General features: G+C 54.6%; 1 protein-coding gene across 1 annotated transcript in view; it reads left to right on the forward strand.

Moving 5' to 3' along the window:
• Window positions 1–15,756, forward strand: part of KCNQ4 (potassium voltage-gated channel subfamily Q member 4) — a 53,198-nt gene that overhangs the window by 31,420 nt on the left and 6,022 nt on the right. The window contains exons 5-11 of the mRNA XM_006903983.1: window positions 182–307; window positions 731–841; window positions 1,017–1,112; window positions 3,428–3,516; window positions 5,224–5,385; window positions 12,149–12,369; window positions 14,135–14,234. Of these exons, the coding sequence (XP_006904045.1) occupies window positions 182–307; window positions 731–841; window positions 1,017–1,112; window positions 3,428–3,516; window positions 5,224–5,385; window positions 12,149–12,369; window positions 14,135–14,234 (905 nt within the window). The remainder of the gene's footprint in view (window positions 1–181; window positions 308–730; window positions 842–1,016; window positions 1,113–3,427; window positions 3,517–5,223; window positions 5,386–12,148; window positions 12,370–14,134; window positions 14,235–15,756) is intronic.

Below are 15,756 nucleotides of genomic sequence, written 5' to 3' on the forward strand. Positions count from 1 at the left end.
AGCCACCGCCGAGGAACTCCGAGGTATGGGGTATTTTTATCCCCTTCCAGAACACCTCCCATAGGCAATTCTGGGAGCCTGTTACCTCCCCACCTCTCCCAGCTGGGCACAGCGTTCCTTACTTCCTCACGCCCTTCCGCCTGAGTCCTCCCTGTGGTCTCACCCGTTGCTGCCCCCGCAGGAGCTGATCACCGCCTGGTACATTGGGTTCCTGGTGCTCATCTTCGCCTCCTTCCTGGTCTATCTGGCCGAGAAAGACGCCAACTCTGACTTCTCCTCCTACGCCGACTCGCTCTGGTGGGGAACGGTGCGTAAGGGTCTACACAGGGCCTCCCTTCTCCTAGGACTGCCCCCTGACCATTGTGACCTATTCAGGGTTGAGTGGGCCTGTCCAGGGTTGAGTGGGCCTGTCTCGGCTAGGGCTGGGACCCCTATGACCAGCCTGTATGGTAGACCCCCAATTTGCCCTAGTGGACTGGCTTGTGCTATCTAGACCCCCATCTCAAGCCCTCTGACCTGCATCCGTTCCCCCTGACCAGCAGGGCATGGGAGAGGGGATATGTCTATGCCTCTAACTAGTCCCTGTGACAGGTTCTTGTGACCAGCCCCTTGTGGGCAACCATGGGGGCCTCTTCCTTCATGATCAGGCTTCCATTTGCCTGTGCCCCCAACAGGCTCCTGTGGGTGGCCCCTGTGACCAGCCCTGTGAGTAACCCATTTATGTCCCCAGATTACACTGACGACCATCGGCTATGGTGACAAGACGCCTCACACGTGGCTGGGCAGGGTCCTGGCTGCTGGCTTCGCCTTACTAGGCATCTCTTTCTTTGCCTTGCCTGCTGTGAGTTCCCCTCCACCTAGGATCACCCAGCCTGGGGCAGAGGGGGCTTGGGGGCAGAGCCTGCTAAGCCCCTATCCTGCATTAGTGGTGGTGGGAACCTCAGATGAGTAGAGATTGCCTTATTTTGTTCCCTGCCACCGCCATCACATTCCCGCAACCATGCCTATCCCCTTAGGGCATCCTGGGATCTGGCTTTGCCCTGAAGGTGCAGGAGCAGCACCGGCAGAAGCACTTTGAGAAGCGGAGGATGCCAGCGGCCAACCTCATCCAGGTACAAGATGTCCAGGAAGCCCCTGAGCCGAACTGGTGTGTCAACACAGTATGCTGACCCTTGCGTGCCAGGTGGACAGGTGTGCCAGGCCCAGACCTAGGGCCACAGGGAGGAGTTTAACTTTTCCCTAAGAACAACGCGGAACCACTGACAGCTCTCAAGTAGGAGAGTGGGTATTGTGATTAGATTTGTGTTTTGAAAAGTGGTGAATGGATTGGAGGGTGACCCAGGCATGTGGGGAAGACCACTTAAGAGACTGTGGCAACAGTCTGGGTGAGGCGGGGTGCTGGGTGACATGGACTAGGGTTGCAACAGGTGAGATGGAAAGAAATGAGCAGAGTCTGCATATTTAGGAGGTAAAAATTCGTGACATCAGGCATGAGGGAGAGGAGAAGGAGGTGGTGGGTGACTTCCAGGTTTCTGGCTTGCCCAAATAGATGGTCCATGGCCCCGCTCCATGGAATTACGGTAGCAGATTAGGGAGATGAAGAATGTGAGTTTGGCTGGAGCATGTGGAGTGTGAGGGGTTTCTGAGCCCCTGTGTGGCACTGTGGAGGCGGCATCTGGATGTACAGGTGTGCTGCTCAGAGGAGAAGGATGGGCAGGGCAGAGAAGGTGTGGAGCCGTTGCATGTAGACAGTAAGGAAGCCCTAGGCACAGATGAGCTCACCCAGCGGGGAGAGGAAAGACAGAAAAGAAAAGATGGCCCAGAGCTGGGCTTTAAGGAACCTCAGATTTTCGTGGCTGGGCAGCCAAAGTTGAGCCGGCCAAGGAGAGAGAGAATCAGTAGTCAGAGGGGTGGGTAAAAACCAGGAGTGTGTGGCCTCAGTTTCCCCCACTGTGTTGAGGCATTCTGACAGGACATAGGCTGGCAAGGGCTCTGATTTATGTGGCTCTGTGACTCAGCCTTGGTTTCTCCCTGGTCAGGGGTGGGTGCAAGAGACACTCCTTTGGGAAACAGTTCAGGGAATGCTGGTACAGCCCACACTGGCCTGCTCCCGAGCATGCCACCCTCTGACCACCCCCTCACCCCAGGTCTGACTCAACCCCTCCTTATCTTTCCTCCCCAGGGTGGAACCTTGCTCCCCATCCCTACTATCTCCAGCCACCAGCCCAGCATTTCGTTCAGTGTCCTCTGGGGCACAATGGCCACTGTCCCGTGGGAGCTGGCCTTCCAAGGGGCATTGTAGGGGCAGGCGGCTGGCACTGTCCATGCTGAGAGACAGCTGGTATTGTGGTGCCCATAATTAATGAGACAGTCTGGCAGCTGCTCCCCAGCCCAAGCCAGGGGCCTAGGCAAGCAGGAAGTAAAAATATTCCTGTCCTGGGAGGGTGCCTGGCTGGTGAAGTCAGCATTGGGCAGTTCCTTAAGGACAAGAGGCACCCAAAGAAGGGGGGGCACTTCTGCTTTGTCTTGCCTAGCAGCTTCCATGCCTCCCTGCTCTCACTGATCACCCCACTCACAGTTCCTCCCTGGTTCTTCTCCTTACCTGGAGGGAGGGAGACAGTCAGTCCTTCCTCCTCCCTCCTGCTGCTGAGGAAACCCTATAAGTTTAGGGATGCTGAGGGATTGGTAGGTGATGCTCTGTCCTCCCCTCCTCAACTGCATGGGCAATGACAGGCAGCTGGGAAAGATGGGGTGGGATTGTTATTAATAATAATGATTCACTCAGTCAGCATTCATTCCCTGAACATTTGCAGAACACCTACCATGTGCCAGAGGATACATTGGTGACCAAGACACAGCTTACAGCCTAGGAGGAGAGGTGTTGATCAAATACACAATGAATAGATATCTATCAGCCGTGGTAAGGAAAATAACAGGAGAGTTTAACAAGGGAACTTGGCATTAAGTGCCAACTATGTGCCAGGCACTATGTTTGGCGTTTCATATACATTCACCCTATTCAAACCTCACACTAACCAGTTAGGTTAAGTAGTATGACATCCACTTTGCAGATGAGGTAACTGAAGCTCCGCAGCTTTACCTAATTTGCCCACATATGTAAGGGGCACAGCTAGAATTGGAAACCCACGTCTGCCCGACGACAGAACCCCAGCTCTTAACTCCTGCACTCTAAGGCCCCTGGCTCTGAGGCTGATCTGCTCATTACCTTGGGAAGGAATTTCTCTCTAGGCCACCATTTCTCTGGCTGGCCCTACTGGTGGCTATGGAATTGGAACTGGCTTCTGGCTGTGCATACCTATCTTCAGCTGGCCCAAGGCCTAGGTTGTCTCAGGGACAGAGGGCTGGTGGGGGTTGAGAAGCCTCACTGATGCCTCGTCTTTCCCTTTCCTTTCTCACATCCCCCCAGGCTGCATGGCGCCTGTACTCTACCGACACAAGTCGGGCCTACCTGACAGCCACCTGGTACTACTACGACAGTATCCTCCCATCCTTCAGGTACGCCCTGCTGCAGGGGGGGAGGTGAGGGAAGGGAGGGCTGACAGTAATGCCCCTTGAGGACGGGTGGCTGGGACTCAGCCCTGGGGGGTGGGAAAGGGATGATGGTTCCCAAGGGAGCATCTGGGGCTGGCTCTGCAGATTCTACCTAACTCAGAGCCCAGAGTGTCCTCTCTCCTACTCTCTGTGCCCAGGGAAGGCAGTGGACATTGGACACAGGGCATGGGGTGGAGCCTTACCCCTCTGACTCAGCCCTGTGTCATAGAGTGTGCATGCTCACCCAGAGTTGATGCCACTCAGGGCAGTAACGCAGCCAGTTCATCTCCCCTCAGTCTGAGGGGAGGCAGTGTTAGCCCTTACCAGTCGGTGTATTGCATCTGGGTGGAGAAAGTTTGCGATGGGCAAGAACAAGTGTGCCAGAGTTTGGTACAAGGGCCCACACAGCACCCCTCTGCATAAATATATACCTACTTTGGCTGTGCCAGGAAGCAGCCTTTGGCCCAGAAGTGGGTTTATCCCTCTGGCCCAGGCCTGGGTAAGACTGCAAAGGGGGTGGCTCCACACAGAGGATTGTTAATAGCATCATCGAGGTTCATGTGGCCAAGTGCCTGGCCAGGCCCTCGGGTGGGAATGAAGACCATGCGGCACGGCTCTGTCCTGTGGGCAGGCTGTCATCAAGGCGGGCCAGGCTGCTGTGCTCAGCGCTTCTTCGAGTGCCTTTTTTTTGTCTCATTAGTTCTCCAAGAGCAGCTGTTGCGTGATCCCACTCATTCTTACACCTGGCTGCCCCCCTCCCTGCCCCTCTCAGCTCAGGGGCTTCCCTGGGGAGCACGAGAGAAGGGGCTGAGAAGGGGGGCTCCCAGAATCACACTGGTTCCTCTCCATCTCTCCACCTGGCCAGAGGCACGCTCCCACGTCAGAGACAGGGAGGGAAATTAGATTAGAAGAAGCCGCCCTTTCTTTGAGTAGCCCTAAGACTTAAGGTCCCATACCTTGGGGTGTGGGACAGAGGTTGGTTTGTTAGGAATATGATGGGTGTGAGGGAGAGGGAAGATTTTGGGGTAGAGTGGTTTTGAGTCCTCTGGTAAGAGATCCAGAGCTTGGTTTGGAGATTCTGGGTCCACTGGGCCTCCTGCTCCTTGGACCTCAGTTTCCTCATCTGTATGATGGGAAGGCAGAAAGGAGATCCAGGCTGAGCACATTCCTTGGGTTATGGAAACAGGAAATAGGCTGGAGAATTAGGAAGAAGCTAAGCCTTAAATCTAGTCTCCAAGAACCCACAGCTGCAGGAGAAAGAAGTTGGGCTAGCCACCCTATCAAGTCTCCCTCCTCAGCCTCAGTTTCCCCCTAAATCTAGAGTCAGATCTGGAGGGCGAGGATTTCAGGGCTGCTGCTGGCCTCCAGGCTTGATGGGCAGAGTAAGCTGGATTTGAGCTCCCACTTACTCCCCTGTGACGGTGCTCTGGAGTTGTGTCCAGCCTACACAACCTTGGTATCCCCGAGGATTTCCCAGGAACTGATTGTAGAAAGGGAGGGAGAAAGGCTAGTCTCTCCCACCCTGCACCTCTGCCTTCTGGTCTGGGGTCTTTGCTGAGCACCTTTAGAGGGGCAGGGCCTGGCAAAATATGAGCTCAGGAGCTCAGTTCCCACCAGGTGATGGGGTGGTGCCAGGGCCCTGCCTGCTGCTGATGGCGCCCTCTCCTGCAGAGAGCTGGCCCTCTTGTTTGAGCACGTGCAACGGGCCCGCAATGGGGGCCTACGGCCCCTGGAGGTGCGGCGGGCGCCGGTACCTGATGGAGCACCCTCCCGTTACCCGCCCGTTGCCACCTGCCACCGGCCGGGCAGCGCCTCCTTCTGCCCTGGGGAAAGGTAGGGGCCCTCTGGGGCTGCCACCTCCTCTTGCTTCTCCTCCTCTTCTTCCATTCTCTGTCTCATCCTCTCTCAGACCTGCCTCCAGCCACTATATGGGTGTCTGGGCCTGTTCTGGGGACTCCCAGGCCTTGTCATGAGGCCCGGTCAGTTGTCGTCGGACAGCCTGACAGGTACAGACTGAGAGCCTCTCTGGAGAAACCAGGCCGGACTCACCTTTTTGTCACCCGGGAGAGTGGGGATTTGTCCACACCACCCTTTCCCATCACCTCCTCCGTTCATCCCATTGTCCTCTTTCTTTCTCTGTTTCCACATCCCCCTCACTCTTTCATCCCTGCACCCCCATCCCTCCTGGGAAGCTGGAGAGAGGAGGAGGCCGCTGGCCACAGGTGCTTACGGCTCAGGTAATTGTGGGCACCATCCTGGGGTATGAGGGCAGGGACCCCCTCCCCCACCATATTCCTCTAGAAGGGGCTTGACACTGAATTCACCTCTTGGGAACGAGATGCCAGCTGGAAAGAGAGCTCTGTGGCTAAGAACTGCTGTAGGACCTACGTAAACGCAACCAATGACTAATGCTCTTGTCTTGTGTAACCCTTGTCCACAGCTTTGCTGATCCCAGAGGATCCTCCTGGGATTTTCCCACAATGCCTTTCTTCCTTGCTGAAGGACATTTTGCTGCTCCCAACAGTCTCTTTCCCCTTGACCTAACTCTTCTGGAGCTTTCGCATCTTGAAAGAACAAAGAAAGAACAATGCTTACCCCACATAAATGTTCATAATAGTGGAATTTCAGGCTTATTTGGATAAGGGAGGGCCCCTAACAGTATGGGAAAGTGGCTGCTCCTGTGGAGGTGTAGCTTTGGGGTCAGAGATTCAACCCCCCACCCCCCCATTTCTCCCGTCCTGTACCCATTTTGTTTTGTCTCATCTTCACACATCATCCCTGCATCAGCCAGCTGGACATTTGGGCCTCGGGCCTCAGGTGTGATGCTAAGCCCCTGGTCCAGAACAAGGGAGAGGAGAAGAGGTGAGCCACTCAGTGGTCAGGAGGAGGAGGTGCAGTGAAAGCTTGCCTCTGCCACTTGAGGCTTTTTGTCCTTGAGAAAGTCATCAAGTCACTTCCAGCCTCTGGGTCCTTGGCAAAACATCAGCAATGTTTAAGCTGATCAGGAGCTCTTGGTTTTCTGGGTTTCTGGGCTGAAAAGCCTGGGGAACAGGGTGGTTTTGGTGCAAAGGATGCTTGGAGCAGCATTCTTTCCTGGTTCTCAGTGAGGACACTTATGGCCAAGGACTGCACAGGAAGTGAGTGGAGAGGCAGAGTCCTCCAGGTCAGGGGCTGGAGGGGAGGAAGTAACACTGGCCAGGCCAGGCTCGGAGATCCCTGGGAGAGCATTCATGGTGTGGCCCCCACTCAGATTCTCTGCTACTGCCTGAAGGCTGTCATTATTATTTCCATCCCCATCCAACCCTGTCCTCCAGGCAGAAACTCAAAGTTTTGGCATTTGCGTAACCCTGCCCAGCTGAGCCAGGGTGCTCTGTAGCTCCCAGTTTGCTCTGGTCTCACCTTTCCTGAATAGGAAGGCTCTGGGAGTGGAGATTAGCTTGGAGCCCAGCACCCGTACCACCTCTCACAGCTGCTCTGGGTCTCTGGGCCCCCCAAGGCTTAGGAACAGATTATTGCTGAGTGCTTGGCCATCGTTAGCTCTCAACCTTATGTCTTGTCTGCCCTAGAGTATCTGCATGGCTAGGTGGTGGTGGAGTGTCCCTTCTACTGAGGGACCCCAGGGGGCTGAGATGTGACTTCCAGGAGATCAGGAACTGGGCTTAGAACAAATGTCCATATCCTTAATCTTGGCTGTCTGAGCCCTATGGATGGGACCCCACACACATACACATATACACACTTTGTTCTCACAGCCTCGGTGGTGCTTGTGGATAGATCCAGGCTGAGCACATTCCCAGGACTACAAGGAGCAGGACTTCCTGGGGGATGGCATTGTCAGAGCCAGAGCCTCCTCTCTCTGGCGTTTTGCAACGAAGTGCTAAAGCAGTGTTTCTCAAAGCATGGTCTACTAATCTCTTGCATTAACCTCCTGTGGGGTATTTGTTGAAAATGCAGATAGCTGGACCTCACCCCCAACCCCCCAGAAGGAGAATCTCTGGAGAAGAGGCACAGAATTCTGCATATTTAACCTTCCTCCCAGGAGATCCTCATGCAAAGCTTGAGAACCTCTGCAATCTGGGAATGTGGCTGGAGGATGATTTGGGTGGTGATGGGGCTTCTCTCCCACCAGCAACAGGAAGGTGGCCCCATCTTGGCAGCTCCCCATTCTCTGCCCACCGTCTCCTTCCCACTAACCTGTTTGTGTCTTGTTCTCAACTTTCCAGCCAGATGTTTAGTAGTAAACGGAGTTTCTTTCGGATCCACGCCAGCTGGAGACCGAGGTACCCCCTTACCTGCTCCTCCTGTCCCCACTCCTCCTTGCCCCACCCAGTTCAGGGGCTGGAGAGGGGGACAGGATGGGCCTAGGACAAGGTGCATGTGCCTGCCGCCTGCCATCTGCCTTGAGGCCCCTTTGAGCTCCTCGCCTTCCTGTGGATGCCTCTGCTAAGTCTGGGGGCATGGGCCTGGTGCCTAGTCTTCCAGAAAAACACTTACAGGAGCCTCAGGATGAGTTCTGGCTCTGCCACTGATCTGTTTTGTGATCTTGGCCAAATTGCTTCCCTTCTCTGGACCTCAGTTTCCCCTCTGTGGAAGGGGAAGATTGAACTAGAGGCTCTCTGAGGGTCCCTCCCACTCTGACTTTTTCTGGGCCTTGAGTTTAGCTTCCCCTCTGCCCACCTAAGGACCTGACAGATGTCTGAAGGAGCTGAGATGGGCACCTCCCTCACTAACTCCAGAGCCCGGCTCTTTTAACTGCATCACCACTACATTCCTTGGTACCTGCCCCATGCCAGGCCCAGCACTAGGAACACAGTGATTCATAAAACATGGTGCCCAGAGAGTTGCAAAGAGTAATTGCTATTTGGTGTGATGAATGCCATAACAGGAGGACGCAGAGGAGCTGTGGAGCCAGGTCAGGCACTGCCCACCCCAGGAGGCCTGCAAAGGAGGGGGTGTGAGAGAGGGCATTCTAGACCAAAGAAGTGGCAAGGTGTGGAGCTGAGAGAGAGCACAGCAATGACAAAGGGCTAGGCATCCCGCATGGCCAGATCTGAGCGGGAGGTCAGGAGCTGAGCTTGGGGGCGGAGCTGGCTCCTGAAGAACTCAAAAGCCCAGCGTGAGCCTCATTCTGTTGGTGCTGCCCAGCAGCTTGGGCTCATGGAATCCTGGGTTTCCCCAAAGTGCCTCTGGAGCCTTGTGGATTGGGGGACCCATGAGTAGGAGACGAGTGACAGAAGTCTTGGCTGCACTACCCAGAGGCAGTGTTTCTTAGAAATGTTGGTTCTGGATCTGAACCTGGTTCACTAGTTAGGGGACCTTGGGCATAAGGCTTTTGTGCCTGTTTCCTCACATGTAAAATGTGGGTGATAATAGAAGCTGCTTCCATTCAAACTGTGCCTGCTCATAAGAAATGCTGTGTAACGTTGGCCTCATTTGGTCTGGCATGTCCAGCAGTTAAGATAGCTCTTTAAAAAAAAGCTTGGAAACCCCGTCTAGGAAATGGGAATACACTGAATGAAGGGTTAAACTGAGGAGTCTCCCGGTCAGATTTGCCCCTTTGCAAGATGGCTTTGGCTGTGTGGGCGTGGTGGGTAGGAATGGCAAGGCCAGGGCAGAGGGGCCAATGATGAGGCTGTTTCCACAGTCCTGAAGAGAGGGGCTGTATGCAGCACCAGAAGAGGTAGGTGGCCTCTCTTCCCCCCATGACCTTGGCCTTTGGTAGGCAGATGGTGGGTACTTAAAGAAATTCCCTGTGGAAGTGAGTATAGGGGTTGGGTCCAGCAAGGCAGTCAGAGGGCAGCCTGTGCCCAGAGCTTGCCCTCACCCACAGGACAGCCGCCGTCAAGCACACACCATCCATCTCCCAGGCACCGACAGACCCCTTAGATCAGAGTTTCTCGACTTCAGCACTGTTGACATTTTGGGTCAGATAATTCTTTGATGTTGGGAGCTGTCACATGCAATGTAGGATGTTTAGTAGCATCCCTAGTCTCAACCCACTAGATGCCAGGAGCATTCCCCAGGGTAACCAAAAATGTCTCCAGATATTGCCAAATGTCTGCTAGTGAGCAAAATCACTCCACCCTCCGTTAAGAACTACTCCCATAGACCCTATCCTGATTGCTTGCTCCAGCCCTTGCTCCATCCACAGGAGCTCTGTGACCTTGGGCAAGTCATTTCAACTCCCTTCACATCTATAAAATTGGGATGGAAAATATGGAACCCACCATGCGAAGTGGCTGAGCGAGCAGCTGAGGCAGTTGGACAGGACCTTGCATGTTTGAAGGAGCCTGGGAAGGGAAGGTGCTCTTTCGATGTCTACCATGTGCCAGGTTTCTTTCCATTTTCTTTGAGCTTTTCGGCACCAGAGAGGCTGATGTGAGCCATTTTCTGGGCCCTGCCCAAGGAGCTGAAACGAGGGCCACCCCTGGGAAAACAGTGCCTTCTTACATTGAAGAGGAGCACAGGCCTCTGGCTGGCTGGAAAGTTACAGAACCCAAAACCCTGGCCAGAAGCTCCTTCAACCATCACAGAATCAGAGCTGGAAAGGGACCTTTCAAGGCCTCTAGTACAAGCCCCCAGACCCGTTCCTCCATAAATCCTGCTGAGTGCAGGCTCAGTCTTGCTCGCATACTTCTGGTGACAGGGAGGTCACCCTCTTACCCCAGAATACCATTGGAGTGATGTGCCGGGCGCAAGATCTGGAGTTCTAGGCCCTTGGCTGAATGTCAGGGCCTTGTCTGCCTCCCTCTCTTTCTCTCCCTTTTGGAGGAGTGAAGGACAGAGGGGTTGCACGCACCGGGCGGGTGTCGGGGTGCTTGCCAGCATGAGGAGAGCTCAAAGGAATGGCTCCGCAGAGGGAAGTTTGGGAGAGCCAACCTCAAACTTTGGTTGGAATCTTTGGGATGTGTTGAGGGGATACTGGGCCAGCAAACAGCATGCTAGATTGCAGCAGCCACCCCTGCCCTGCCCTTCTGATTTCAGGGCTCCAATCCTTGACCTATAACCTCTCCCCTCTGGGCAGAGGCCCCTACCTATAAGGATGGCCCCACATCCTGGCTGCCTTCCCGAAGGTGCCCCTGGTTTCGAGATCTTCCATACTTCAGTACCTTGGCTCTATACCCTATACCCCATGCCCAGGGCATGGGGGACCCTGGCTCCCACCCAGCCCTGAAACCAGAATCTGTCCTCTGTTCCACCCTTGATCTGAAAGTCTCTGAGAGTAGGTGACATAGTCTTCTCCTCCAATTCCTGCTCCACCTCAGGCCGCCTCTGAGACTGGCTGGTGCTCTTCTGAGCCAGGGCCCCAGACATTTGGGGTGGAAGGGCCCTGAACTTGCCTGCAGGGGGCCCTTCAAGTGGCAAGCCACAGCAGGGAGGCAGCAGTGACACCCACAGGGCATGAGATGGCGGACGTTTGCATAGGTCCTACTCCAGTGATAACATGGTCCTTGACCCTCTTGGACACAGGGTTACTCTACCAGGTATCGGTTAACAAGAGTTTGTCCTGGGGAACTTGAGGCCTCCCCTCATACCTGTCTTCCTCCAAGGTTTGAGGGATGCGGGGTGGGGAGCGGGGTGTGGAAAGGGAAGTCTGAGCACACGTAGACATACACTTGTGTGCTCACATGAGCACAGATGTGTAAGTGCTGTTCACTGAGGCTCAGAAGGCAGTGTGTGGGGTGTGGGGCTGTGCAGGGAGATGCTGTGGTCACATGGGCAGGATGTCAGTCCAGGTGAGCTGAGTTCAGGCAGGGGAGACCGCAAAACAGGTTAGAGACCCTCACTGGGAGGGTGGGCACAGGGCATGTCCTGAGCATACATGTGGGTCCAGGGGCTAAACCCACAGGGCCAAGGCCCCTCAGCAGGCCAGTATATCTCCAAGGGCACTATGTATACTGACGTCTGTGTGATGGAGACCTTTGGAATTTTGCAGTGCACTACCTGTGCTGCTGTATCAATCAGGTCCTAAAGCCCTGACCTGACCAGTGTGGGGTCAGATAGCTCCAGCAGTGGGGAAAGGAGGAAAATATAAATTGACACACATACACACATACACACATGTCAACATATGTGTGCTCACTAGTACCTGTGTACCTACAGTTACATGTGTGCGTACAAACACACATACACACCCTTCCTCAACTCCTCATGGCCTGCCCCTGTGTACAGCTGGCCAGGTGAGCTTTTCTATCCCTCAGCAGCCTGTCTGTGCCCAGACTGGGTACCACCTCCATCCACCCACCTACCCGGGCCAGGCCAGCTCCCCAGTCCTCCTGTCTGTCTTTGGCTCCTTTCTGGGGTTTCACTCACTCCTTCCATTCTGACATCTGTCTCCTGTGCACTCCTTATCTGTCTGGGCAATGAGGGGTGGGAGGTGAGGTGGGAGAGGAATTGCCCAGACTGACCCTAGATCAGCTTCTTGTAGGAATCAGGCCCTCCCTACCACACCCTTATCCCATCCCAGGAAGTTACACATGGTAGAGAACCAAGACCCAATAGCCACCCTCAATTCCTAAGCCATCTGTGTACCCCCTCATGCCCACCCCGGCTCCAGCTAACTTGCCTCTCTCCCCCACCCGACCTGCCCTGCCAGCAGCCGGATGGGCATCAAAGACCGCATTCGCATGGGCAGTTCCCAGCGGCGGACGGGCCCCTCCAAGCAGCACCTGGCACCGCCACCAATGGCCACCTCCCCGAGCAGCGAGCAGGTGGGTGAGGCCACCAGCCCCACCAAAGTGCAGAAGAGCTGGAGCTTCAATGACCGCACTCGCTTCCGGGCCTCTCTGAGACTCAAACCCCGAGCTTCTGCTGAGGGTGAGCCCCTAGGGCCTGGGTCCTAGGGCCTGCTGAGGGTAGCAGTGTGGGCAGAGTCCAGGTTGGTGGGTGGAGTGACTTGGTTCTAGTCCCAACTATGCAACCGATTGACCATCTTTGGGTGCCCATCTTTTAGTCTGTAAAATGGGTACCATGATATCTGCTTTGCTGGGCTCCAGACTGTTTGAGAATCAAATGAGCATACAGAGGGTGGCACTTGCTAGTGGTTAAGGGCACAGGCTTTGGAGCCAGGCTGTGTAGGTTTGAATCCTGGCTTTGCCATTTGTCTTGGCACATCTCCCTGGGCCTCATTTCTCCCCACCTGTAAATGGGGACAGTAGTAGTACTTGCTTCATAAGATTGTTGTGAGGATTAAAAGAGATTATCCACAGAAGGTGAACAGAAGAGTTTTTGGAACATCTAGTAAGTGCTCAACAACAGCTAGCTGAATTACAAATGTGCTTTGGACGGAGCAGGAGTCTGTACTTGCTGAGCCCCAACTGTGTACTGCCCTGCACTGGATTATCTAGTTTACTTCTCCCAACTACCCTGGGAAGTAGGTTCTGTTTTTATACCCATTTCGCAGACATGGAGACTGAGATTTCTCAGCTAGTCAGTGGCAGAGTTGCTGCCCTCACCCAGATCTGTCCAACCCATAATCCACGTTCCCCTCCCCACCCATCTTCAGCTAGCCTCGCCCGTGGATATGATGCTGTGAACCTGGGGCGGGAGGCGGGTGTCACTTTTTAACCAGTCAGAGAGGTCACTTTTTGAGTTCTAGCTCTGCTCCTAACTTGCGCTGTGATTTAGGCAAGGTATTGCCCCTTTCTGTGCCTTGGTGTCTCTTCTGGAAAGTGAGAGGTTTGGACCAAGTCTCCTGGAAGAGTTCCCCCAGCTTTGACATGCTTCAGACCCCTGGATTGTTGGTAGACAAGGATGGGTTTGGTAGACAAAGATGGAGGATGGGGACGGGAAGCCTCTTTGGCCCTGGAGGGAGGCGACCCAGCTAAGCTGCCTCTGTCTGTGTTGTGTCAGTCTCTAAGGTGCTGCTGGCTGACAACTCAGTGAGCCCTTTCCTAGAAAGTTATAGAACCCCATAAACCAGTCTTTGGGAGGTGCTGACCCATGGGAGCCTGGGCATGGCTGGAGCCTGGGGCCTCCTCTTCTCTGCCCAAGAAGCTGCCTGGCCTCCCCCCACCTCCTGCCCCTATGGGCCAGAAGAGGATCACTTCTCTGTGCAGTGCACCAGCCTTGGAAAAGCAGTTTCTCTTATCCGGAGGGAGAACGATTTGATTTAGGGATTTCCCCAGTAGCAGAGCTAGGCATGGAAACTGGCCCCTTGAGCTTTCTTCCCTCTTGGCTGAAGGATAAGACTGTGTATGATTATGTGCAGAGGCTGCAAGCTCCTTTTCTCTGAAACTCACTGTTCTGCATGGTGGGACTAGTGGGGCTTTCTCCAGGGCTCTGTGCAATTTGCCCCGGGCCACAGCAGATGTGCCCTAAAACAGCTCCCACACCGGGCCAGCAGGCGGGTGTTTACTCTGACTCAGCATAGGGAGATGGGCATGCAACAAGTGAGATTTCTGCTCTGAGTAGGGCAGCAAGGGAGGCTGGAGCCTGGTCTGCCTTGTGCCCCCAGAAAGGTTCTGGGACATTTCCGGGCCTCTGTCTCCCTGTTGGGACCTTTAAGGGTCATTAGGCACGTGGTGGTGGAGGCGGGAGTAGTTCTTTCTGCCACTACCACCTGGGCCCCCTGACTTTCCAGAGGGCCCCTCGGAAGATGTGGCAGAGGAGAAGAGCTACCAGTGTGAGCTCACAGTGGACGAAGTCATGCCCGCTGTGAAGACGGTCATCCGCTCCGTCAGGTGAGACTGAGACCTGAGGGGCTCCCCCCATCCATCTGCCACCCACTGCTGCTCCCCATCTGGGGCTTGCCCTCATGGCAGACCTGGCCGAACTCCCGGGCACACCAGCTGCTGCCCGCCTGGCACCCTTGTCGGTGCCTGGCTGGCGGGGACCCTGGAGTGTGTGTGGGGTGGGGAGCTGGCATATGGCTCCCAGCAGGGTTTGCTTATACTCTTACACCCAGAGGACTGGCTGGGTGGGCAGGGGGCATGGCTGCCCATCATGACCCCTTTCCTCACACCCACAGTGTCCTCTCTGCTTCTCTCTTCTCTTGCTCAATTTATGTCAGGCTTTCTTTTATTTCTCTCTCCCTAGCTATGTATTGGCATCTGCCTGCTTCTCCCTGCATCTTTGTCTTAAGTGCTCTTTACCTCTGTCTATATGCCCCAAACTTTCTCTTCTTGGATGTCTTGACCTCAGTCTCTCTGTTTTCCCAGGACTTCCTCTAGAACAGTGGTTTTTCAAACCACAGGTACCAACAATTTGAAATCAACTTAGTGAAATCAATTTAGTGGGCCATGGTCAGCATTAAAAAAAGAATAGAATAGAAAATACCAGCGTGCGTCCAGGTAGTAAGGGTAAATAATGTTTATGAAACAATGTTTCAGTTATGTGTGTGCATGTTTGTGTGTAGTGGTTCCTGATGTAAAATATATTTCTTATGGTGGGCCTTGGTCAAAAAGCTTGAAAGTCCTTGCCCTACTGGCTCTACTGGCTGTCTCCCTCCTTCGACAATTAGGGGGGGACCAGAATCTCCTCAACCCTTTAACCACGGCCCGGCCATGGGTCTGACCCCCAAGCTCCTTGGCATGGAGTCCTGGCCTGGTCTCCATCTTCAGGCTACAGCTGTAGCTCCAAATGCCCCTTTACCTCCAGGTCTTCCAGACTCGCCTCCTCTCTTCCCTGGCCGATGCACCTGCCCACAAGCCTCTTCCCTTTGTGTTCATTTTTAAATCAGTCAACTGTACACCCCCACCCCGAGAATCTGAGGCCTCTCCCCACCGTCTTTTTTGTATATCCTGTCTCTCCCCTCCAAGTGACTAGCTTCTGGAACACAATGCCTGAGCTGCCACCTGGTCCAGGTCAACACTCCTTGGCCATCCCACAGACCCCTCACACCCAGCATGCCCCAAAACTGTCCCTCCTACCATCCATGGGAGTCATCCTAGACTCAGACTTAGGAGCCTTTCAGTCTTTTTCGGTCCTGAATTGCTCAAAGCTGTCCTGTATCTCCACGCCACTGTCCCCTTCCAGCTCAGGGCCATCCTCTGGAGCTGGTCTTCCTGACAATTTCTTTCAGGGACTAAGCCCCTGGTTCTCAGCTTCATCGCTCCCTCCATGGCTAGCAGAATGGTCACGCTAAAGCAGAGTAAACCACCTGGCCCCTTCCCCAATGCCCCAACTTGCCTTTGCACAATCTCTGCCAGGGATTCAGGGCTCTCCAGAGTACCCTCCCCCAACCTCCCTTCTCAAGGACAATCT

The sequence above is a fragment of the Pteropus alecto genome, unplaced genomic scaffold, assembly GCF_000325575.1.
Source record: "Pteropus alecto unplaced genomic scaffold, ASM32557v1 scaffold170, whole genome shotgun sequence".
NCBI classification, from domain to species: Eukaryota; Metazoa; Chordata; class Mammalia; order Chiroptera; family Pteropodidae; genus Pteropus; species Pteropus alecto.